Raw genomic sequence first — 10,052 nt, forward strand, 5'->3', positions numbered from 1 at the left:
GAGAGATGATTCTCTCCATTACTCCACTCTGGTGAGACACCACTTGGAGTACTGCATTCAGTTCTGGAGCTCTTGTTACAAGAAAGATCTGCACATGCTGGAGTGTGTCCAGAGAAGAGCCATGAGGATGATCAGAGAGCTGGAGCACCTCTGCTATGAAGACAGACTGAGAAAGTTGGGGCTGTTCAGTTGGGAGAAGAGAAGACTCTGAGGAGAACTTATTGTGGCTTTCCAATATCTGAAGTGGACTACAAGAAAGCTGGCGAGGCACTTTTTAGGATGTTGGGTAGTGATAAGACATGGGGGAATGGATCCAAGCCTGGGTAGGATGGATTTAGATTACATGTTAGGAAGAAGTTCTTCACTATGAGGGTGGTGAGACACTGAAACAGGTTGCCCAGGGAGGTGGTGGAAGCCTCATCCCTGGAAGTTTTTAAGCTCAAGCTGGATCTGACTCTGGACAACCTGATCCAGTGGAAGGTGTCCCTGCCCATGGCAGGGGGGTTGGAACTAGATGATGCTTGGGGTCCATTCCAGCCCTGACAATTGTGTCATTCTACATTAATGGTCTTTACCACACTTTTAAACAAATCCTTTGTGTTTTCTGCTGCACAGTACTGCACTACCTGACATCCTAAAAAGTCCCTCCCCAGCTAGTTTGTAGTTCCTCTTCAGATGCTGGAAGGCCACCATAAGGTCACCTTGGATCCTCTCTTCTCCCAACTGACCAGACCCAACTCTCTCAGTCTGTCTTCACAGGCAGAGGTGCTCCAGCCCTCTGATCACCCTCATGGCCCTTCTGTGGACACGCTCCAGCACGTCCAGATTGTTCTTGTAATAGGGGCTCCAGAACTGGGTGCAGTACTGTGGCATCTCACAAGAGTGGAATAAGGGGGGAGAATCACCTCTCTTGTCCTGCTGGCCACACTTCTTTTGATGCATCCCAGGCTCTGGTTGGCTTTCTGGGCTGCAAGTGCACATTGATGGCTCATGTTGAGCTTCTTGTCTCCCAGCACCCCAAAGTCCCTCTCCCCAGGCCTGCTCTCAAGCTAGGCAAGCCTGGATTTGTGCTTGGGGTTGCCATGACCCAGATGCAGGGCCTTGCACTTGGTCTTGTTGTACTTCATGAGCTTGGCTTGGGCCCACATCTCCACACACACATCCTCTTAACTTCTGAAGCCTGTCACCACTGGCAGTGACAATAAGTATCTAGTTCCTCTTTCTCATAGGCTGCCTGCAGCTCCTAAATTCTTATCTTTACAGTCAAAGGAGAGGCTGCTACTTGGGATGTTTCCACTCAGGATTTTCCTGGAGGTGGCATTTGGAGGTTTTGCTCTTTGAAGAGAGTTTGAGGTGGTTTTGCTTTTTGGAGGGGAAAAAAAAAAGTTCTGTTGTAAGGAAAAGTTGCTCCTCCTCCTCCTCCTCCCTAACTTCTGAATCTGGGCCTTCAAAGTGTGAAGTGTGTGAGGAGAAATGGTGCCCAAAAGGTCACAAGGCTGGAGCGGTGTTAAGAGGTAAGAAGGTTGTGTGCAGCAGAGGGCCTGGCAGTACTCCCACCTGGGCTTGACCACTGGTGAAGCCAGAGTCCTCCATCAGCTCAACCACAGCTCACAGTGACTCAGGGAGCCCATCTGCTGCAGGCACATCTGTTGCCTCCAGGAATTGCTGCTCTTTTCTCAGTCTAAAGAGGGTGAATCACACATTTCGCCAAGTAGTCTATGCTGTGCATGGTGAGGAGACAGCAATGACATTGATGCAGCCAGGAGTATAATCTACAGCCAGAGTGACAGCAGTTTTCTTGCAGTGGGATGGAGGCATTTGCAAGTCTCCTGCCAAGGTTGTGAAGGTGCTCATAGACCTCAGTGGTTGGAACTGGTGCCCTTAGGACTCCCACCCACGCCATCTCCCACAAAGAGCCTGGGGTCTCTAGTGCCTGCCTGAACCATGTTGTAGGAGTGCCAATCCCTGTCCCTGTAAGTATTCTCATTGGCATTCCCATTTCACTGTAAATAACTTCCTAACATCCAGTTTGAATCTCCCCTCTACCATTACTCCTTGTGGAGAAGCTAGAGTGAATCTAATAGTCTAGAGAATGCAAGAAATCAGTGAAAAACCTGGGAACAGAGCTCTACAGAGTCCTGAGAGAGTTTTTCTCCATCACTAAAGCCTGAAGAAATCATAGAATCATAGAATCAACCAGGTTGGAAGAGACCTCCAAGATCATCCAGTCCAACCTAGCACCCAGCCCTAGCCAGTCAACCAGACCATGGCACTAAGTGCCTCAGCCAGGCTTTGCTTGAAGACCTCCAGGGACGGTGACTCCACCACCTCCCTGGGCAGCCCATTCCAATGCCAATCACTCTCTCTGTGAAGAACTTCCTCTTAACATCCAGCCTAGACCTACCCCGGTACAACTTGAGACTGTGTCCCCTTGTTCTGTTGCTGGTTGCTTGGGAGAAGAGACCAACCCCCCCCCGGCTATATCCTCCCTTCAGGTAGTTGTAGACAGCAATGAGGTCACCCCTGAGCCTCCTCTTCTCCAGGCTAAACAGGCCCAGCTCCCTCAGCCTCTCCTCATAGGGTTTGTGCTCCAGGCCCCTCACCAGCTTTGTTGCCCTTCTCTGGACACCTTCCAGCACCTCAACATCTTTCTTGAATTGAGGAGCCCAGAACTGGACACAGTACTCAAGGTGTGGCCTGAGCAGTGCTGAGCACAGGGGCAGAATCTCCTCCCTTGTCCTACTGGCCACACTGTTGCTGATACAGGCCAGGATGCCATTGGCTCTCTTGGCCACCTGGGCACACTGCTGCCTCATCTTCAGCTTACTATCTATCAGTACCCCCAGGTCCCTTTCCTCCTGGCTGCTCTCAGCCACTCTGTCCCCAGCCTGTAGTGCTGCTTGGGGTTCTTTGTGGCCAAAGTGCAGAACCCTGCACTTGGCCTTGTTAAATCTCATCCCATTGGCCTCTGCCCACCCATCCAGCCTGTCCAGGTCCCTCTGCAGGGCTCTCCTACCTTCCAACAGATCAACACCTGCTCCTAGCTTGGTGTCATCTGCAAGCTTACTGATGCTGGACTCAATCCCCTCGTCCAGATCATCAATAAAGATATTGAACAGGCCTGGGCCCAGCACTGCTCCTTGGGGAACACCACTAGTGACAGCTGCCAACTGGATGTGGCACCATTCACCACCACTCTCTGGGCTCTGCCATCCAGAAATATCAACTTTATCAACTCCTGTGCGAGGACGATAAACAGCACTGTCAGTGCTCTGGGTTAACCTCCTTAAACCTGTGAGGCAAGTCATCTCTGCTGGCAACAATGCCAGCCAAATTCCAGTTAACAATAAACATTCCCCCGTGCTGAGCAATGGAAAATCCAATCAGAGTTTGGCCCAATCCATGCTGAGTACAGCAAATGGAATTAATCTGCAGAGTAAATGTGCCTCAAAGAACTGTAACTCATCTGGATGTTTCTCAAGCTTTTAATGACTGTCAGTTGAGCCTAGCTGAGAACAGGGAAGAGTGTGACTCTGCAGAAATCTGAATGCAGCTCTCTAAGGTTTATGAAATCCTCAGGTTGATGCTTTTTGTTTCCCAGGATGTTTTAGAGCAGGACTCTTGAGGAGCTGTGATGGTTTGAGTGTTCCCTGCCCCTCCCCACCCTTATGAAATCACCCAGACTAGACTCAGCTGAGCTGGAAATTAGAACAGAGCTTTATATTTGCAGCTTAGCACAATATACAGGCAGGTGTTTGCAACCTATGCAGCTATAGACACAAATAGACAAGTTAAAAAGTTAAACAAGTAACCAAAAAAGTAATAGAGAAACACAACAGCCCTCTCAGAAACCAGAGTCCCCAGGACAAGCTCCCAACCACCCTTCCACCCCTCTACCTTAGCCTAGACTTTGCCTCATGTTCAAGGTGAGTTTGGAGAATCAGCCAGGGGAGTTAGGAAGCAGAAGGATTAGTTACACAGACAGCAGGTTAGGGAGAGAAGTGCAGGCAGGCAGAGCCGGAGAGCAACTCCCTTATCTATATTCATGTTCTTGTTTTCAAACATCTCAGCAAGCCTATGAGTGCAGTAGCCATCACCAGTGTTTCCTTTTCACAGCCTAATCTAATTCTTACCAAAATATTCAAGGTAGGCTCAAACTATCACAGGAGCTCAAGATGAGACTGTGACCATTCTAGCATCTGGTATTAGCTTATGCAGAGGAATCTTTCCTGCTTCTTAGGATTCATGCTGAGGACAGTGATTTTTCTTTTGGAGTGCTGCTTGTGCTAGTGATTGATTTATTAATTGATCATTGTGCAGATAATAACTAAGCTTAAGAGTGTTATTGTGTACAGTTCTGGAGCCCCCAACACAAGAAGGACATCGAACTGTTGCAGTGAATCCAGGGGAGGCCATGAAGATGATTTGAGGGTTGGAGCACCTCTGATATGAGGACAGGCTATGACAGTTGGGGCTCTTCAGCCTGAAGAAGAGAAGGCTTTGAAGAGACCTTACAGTGGCCTTCCAGTATCTGAAGGAGGCCTGCAGGAGGGCTAGGGAGGGACTATTTACAAGGTCTTGTAATGACAGAACAAGGAGTAATGGTAGAGAGGAGATTCAAACTGGATGTTAGGAAGAAGTTCTTTACAGTGAGGGTGGTGAGACACTGGCACAGGTTGCCCAGGGAGGCTGTGGCTGATCTCTCTCTGGAGGTGTTCAAGGCCAGGTTGCATGAAGCCTTGAGCAACCTGTTCTAGTGGGAGGTGTCCCTGCCTATGGCAGGGGGTTGGCACTGGATGAGCTTTGAAATACTGGGTGGGTTTAGAGTGAACCTTGTACAGTAGGCTGATTGGTTGGACTTGGTGATCCTGAGGGTCTCTTCCAACCTGAATGTTTCTGTGATTCTATGGTGTTTTGAAACCAGGGAGGTGTTTGTCTGTCCATATGTAAATGGGTGAGTATAAAGCTGCTGCTTCATTTAAACTTTGGGTGCTTTCATCTCCTGCCTAAACTGCTGTTTCCTAACCTTGAGAGTGCTCCTTGGGATTCACCTGTGTTGCTGTGGCCTTCTGGGGTGACTGAATAAGGACATGTTTTCAAGATCAACTGTTCCAAAGTGCTTAGTTGCCCAATTTCATTTTGAATTAATTCATTCTGGACCTTTACATCTATATTAATTATTTATGTTTTCGGGGGGGGGGGGGGGGGGTTGGTTTGGGTTTGGTTATTTGCTTTTTTCCCTCCTATCCCTGAGCCTTTCCTAGCTCTCTCTTTCTATCCACTCACCCTATAGAGTCCTCACTCACAGGCTGAGAGACCTCCCTTTTGACAGACAGGCTGTGCCAGGTGGGCTGGACACAGGATTGGGCTGGACACAACTTCTGAGGAATTAATTTCTTGTTCAGCAACCAATGAATGCTAGGCCTGGTACCCATCATTGTTCTTCCTTTGTCACCAGCAGCCATCAAACCTCAGCTGCAGCACCTCAGGAGGCCCATTCACAGCTCAGGAGACTATTTCCCAGCCTTACACAGGAAATCAGAGGAAGATTCAGTGAGATACAAGCTGCTTGACCAGAGAGGAAGGATGAATAAGATCCAACATATTTCCCAGAGCTGGAACAGGAAATAGCAGAAGACATAAAGAGGCATCTTCTGGAATGAGGCTCCTCAGGGGCAGCTGGAGGACGTTGTGTGACCATTGCTCAGGCCATAGTGCATTGTACAGCAGCTGCAGTTCTAGATAAGAGCATGTGTATGATTTAGCTGAAAATCAGAATGGACATTGTGTGAGGATGTTCTCCACAGCCACCTTATTATTGCAGCGTAAGGCCACTGAGTGCTAGAGTATTGCACTGTTACCTTCAAACAAGTGCTTGTGTGTTGCTGTTTCCTGTCAGGTTAAGGCAGCCAATGTTCTCCTAGGTCCTTGGGCTTTTTATGGTGTTCTCAATGTGACCTTTCCCCTGCCACTGGTAAGACAACCACTCCTATTTCACACAGCACAGGAAGGTTTTTCTTTGCCTGGCTGCACTGAGACTGAACATCCTCCTGGCAAAGTGTGACAGATGTGCAGGAGGACCAAGGTAGGAGGCTGGAGTGCAAAGAGTCCTCTCACTTCATTCATCAGAAAAAGGTGACATAGTACAGGGTTAAAGGTGCTCCTTGCACATACATGAGGAGTGTTAGGTAACACTGATGGTCTTTTGTGGCATTACTATAGTTGGATTTGATGCTGTACACTCTTTTGGTGCACAGTGTCCAGTGGAGCTGTGTGTCACAGCTCAACATGCCCCTCTTTGAAAAAGTTCCTCTTGTCCCAGGTTTTATACCATCAGCAGTGGTGGGAAATAAATCTCTGTCCTCTTTCTCTGGGCCTCTGGTGATTTACATACCACCTCAATTCTTCTTTTCTACAATTATCTGTAATAAATCCTAATTAATTTGTAGCCCAGGCACATACATGGAGCTGGGCTGCCTCTCCCTGCGTGCTGCCTTCTGCACTTAGCAACATTGGATTGGCAGTTTTGCAAATTACACTGAGGTAAGCTACTACTAGCACTTCCTCCCTCCCTCTCCTCCTCCTTCCCTTCCCACTCCTGCATCCTCCCTCCCTCACTTCTCCCCTTCCTTCCTCCCTCCCTTCTTTCCTCTCTTCCTCCCTCCCTGAATTCCTTCTCTGCTTCTTTCTCTTTTTTTTCTTTCTCCTCTCTCTCTCTTTCTCCTCTCTCTCTCTTTCTCCTCTCTCTCTCCTCTTTCTCTCTCTCTCCTCTTTCTCTCTCTCTCCTCTTTCTCTCTCTCTCCTCTTTCTCTCTCTCTCTCCTCTTTCTCTCTCCTCTTTCTCTCTGTCTCTCTCTTCTCTCTCTCTCTCCTCTCTCTCTCTTCTCTCTCTCTCTTCTCTCTCTCTTCTCTCTCTCTTCTCTCTCTCTCTCCTCTCTCCTCTCTCTCTCCTCTCTCTCTCCTCTCTCCTCTCTCTCTCCTCTCTCTCTCTCCTCTCTCTCTCTCCTCTCTCTCTCTCCTCTCTCTCTCTCCTCTCTCTCTCTCCTCTCTCTCTCTCCTCTCTCTCTCTCCTCTCTCTCTCTCCTCTCTCTCTCTCCTCTCTCTCTCTCCTCTCTCTCTCTCCTCTCTCTCTCTCCTCTCTCTCTCTCCTCACTCTCTCTCCTCTCTCTCTCTCCTCTCTCTCTCTCCTCTCTCTCTCTCCTCTCTCTCTCTCCTCTCTCTCTCTCCTCTCTCTCTCTCCTCTCTCTCTCTCCTCTCTCTCTCTCTCCTCTCTCTCTCTCTCTTCTTCCTTTTTTCACACCTTACATCATTCAGTTCTGTTCCCTGCTAATTTTCATCTTCCAGCAATACATTTCCCAAATCACATTGTCTGGGCAGGCACATTGAGTACCAGAGGACAGTCATCCTTTACTATGAATGATAAGCATGTAATCTCTCTCTCCCCTCTCTCTTTTTCCCTTCCCCCACTGTTTACAAGTTATTTACCCATCATATGTTGTGATCTTCTATAAATCCATGGCGTTTCAGTAGCTTTGACCACTCTTGGAGCATGACATTGCCAAAATGGAGAAAAGCAAACCATTGTTAGCTCCTACAAGGAAGTCTCAGATTTTTGTGAGGCAAAATTTCTTCTGTAAGGACCAGGCTGAGCCCTCTCTGTTACAAGTCTCCCTGCTGCCTACTAGCTCTGTTATTTCTATTCTTCTAGAAGGGCACTCACTGTGAATTCCCATCCTGCTCTCCACCACAGGTCTGTAGCTGTGTCTGACATCAAACTGCACCAGCACAAACCAAATGCCATGAGGAATGCACTTTAAAGCTTCCTGCTGTCGAGATGTGATTTATCTCTAGGAATTCTCCCAGGACTGTGTTTTGTTTTTTGAATGCTCTGAATAAGCTGTGTAAACTTGCAAAATTACACTCTCCTTATTTTCTGTATGTGTCATTTCCTTCCCTGTAGGACAATTTTGGTAGGACTACTTCACTCAACAGAGTCCTACCTGATTGTTCTCTGGAGGAGTGGGCAGCAATAGGTCGCTTGCAGGAGTTGAAAAGGGAACCTTTTTTGCCCCTTTCATTATGATTATAGTTTGTTGCAGTTTGGGGTATTTTTGTGTGCCACTAGCATCTCACAGGATGATTTTTGTCTTTGCTCCTCTACACCCTTTTGTCACGGAGCAGAGATAAGTTGCCACCTTGAATTTACTGCTGTGTAGTCAGGGGACAGGGAAATGAAATGTCTCACCTGATGTGTGTGACACATAAATGTATATGACTGCTACCAATTGAATGTAGCTCTCATCAAGCTTCTCTTTGCTCTTGCTTTTCTCCCATGTCTCTAAAGTCTGATCTAGAAAGTGTCTCAAAGTTCACCCAAGTGGTTTAGAGGGGTTTGATTTTTTTGTTCTCCTTGGAGCGGGGGAAGGTGAAGAATGCTGGCAGATACTCATGGGAGTTGGAAAGTGGCTCTCACCACTCTCCTGCTGAACAACTTCCTCATCACCTCCAGTCTGAATTTCCCCCCCTCCAGCTTTGCTCCATTACCCCTCATCCTGTCACTACCTGAGAACCTAAATTGTCCCTCTCCAGCCTTTTTGTAGGCCCCTTTCAGATACTGGAAGGCCACAAGAAGGTCACCTTGGAGCCTCATCTTCTCAAGTCTGAATAGCCCCAACTCTTTCTGTCTGTCCTCATAGTGGAGCTGCTGCAGCCCTCTGGACATGCTCTGGCATTTCCACATCCCTCTTGTAATGAGGACTCCAGAACTGACTTCAGTACTTCAGGTGAGGTCTCAGCAGAGCAGAGTATAGGGGGAGAATCCCCTTCCTTGCCCTGCTGGACACATTTCTCCTGCTGCAGCCTAGGCTCTGGTTGATTTTCTGGGCTGCAAGTGCAGGAGCACAGCAAAGCAGGGGCATGGGGATCTTTGTGCAGACTGCTCCTTTGTCAACACTGGGTGCTTCAAAAAAGCAATTCCTAAGTGAAACTCTTTATGATGGTGGCATCCAGCAGCGATGCAGAGCTGTGTGCTGAAGAGGGTGGACTCATCCTCTCAGTCCAACTCTGACATCTAGTGTACACTGAAGGGAAATTGTCCAAGTGTGAGGCTCAAAAGCGAGCTCTGTGTTCTTGCAGGGTCGTGTGACTTTGCAAGGCACTCCAAGTTTTTCTGTGTTGGTCTTCTTTAGAAAAGAACTGGTCTGAATAAAAAGTCTTCATGTTTAAACCCACAACTAGTGAGGGGTAAAAAGACTCCTAACTATTTGTTCTCTGTGTTTTGTGTATTTCTTTGTCTACACATGAACTGGAAAGGAATATTGGCCCCAAGGTTCTTGAGGATAATTGCAACAACCGGAGTCGAAATGGAAGAGGAAAGGGAGGAAGGGACAAGGGAGGACAAGGAGGAGTTGTGACTTAGGAGTTTAAAGGGGCCCTTCCAGTTCTTTGAGTCATGAAATAAACAATTGTGCTCAGAAAGCAAATCTGGTTGTGTGGTTTTTCTTTTCCCCACCTATTTTCTCCTTCTTGCTGAGGTCTGGTGTCTACTTCTCTTTCTCAGGCCAGCATCAGTCCTTGTGGCTGATCCCTTTCTATCCTTTTGGATCTGTCCTTTACCCCAAACTTTTCTCCTGATCTCGCAACGAATCATAAAATCAATCACGATGGAAGAGACCTCCAAGATCATCTAGTCCAAGCTATCACCAAGCCCTATCCAATCAACTACACCATGACACTAAGTGCCTCAAGTGGCTCCCTTAGTGTGGAGTCTGAGCTCTAGTCACAGTATTACTGAGGCTGAAGGGTACCCCTGGAGTTGTTCCACTCCAAATAGGATCTGATAGAGTTGATTATTCAGAGCCATGTACAGTTTGGTTTTGGAAATCTCCCAGAATGAAGACTCTACAACCTCTCGGAGCTGCCTGTGTCCCTCTTGTCCGCCCCTTTGCATCAGGCATTTGTACACATTGATAAGAACACATCAAACATTCACGTCTCCAGACTAAACATAATACATAAAATCAAACCAGTGGTGGAAAACCTGCATACGCAAAG

General features: G+C 47.7%; 1 protein-coding gene across 2 annotated transcripts in view; it reads left to right on the plus strand.

Annotated features, from left to right (window-relative positions):
* The window catches only part of PDE1C (phosphodiesterase 1C), a 347,029-nt gene extending 340,237 nt beyond the window's left edge, over positions 1-6,792 (plus strand). The window contains exon 19 of one of the 2 annotated variants that reach the window (XM_064169720.1): positions 5,462-6,792. In XM_064169720.1, coding sequence (XP_064025790.1) covers positions 5,462-5,631 — 170 coding nt within the window. In that variant the 3' untranslated portion in view covers positions 5,632-6,792. Of the gene's footprint in view, positions 1-5,458 lie in introns of both variants that reach the window. The other variant, XM_064169713.1, reaches the window with a different exon arrangement.
* Positions 6,793-10,052: the final 3,260 nt, after the last annotated feature.

This window comes from Pogoniulus pusillus, chromosome 32 (genome assembly GCF_015220805.1).
Source record: "Pogoniulus pusillus isolate bPogPus1 chromosome 32, bPogPus1.pri, whole genome shotgun sequence".
In the NCBI taxonomy this organism is placed as follows: domain Eukaryota; kingdom Metazoa; phylum Chordata; class Aves; order Piciformes; family Lybiidae; genus Pogoniulus; species Pogoniulus pusillus.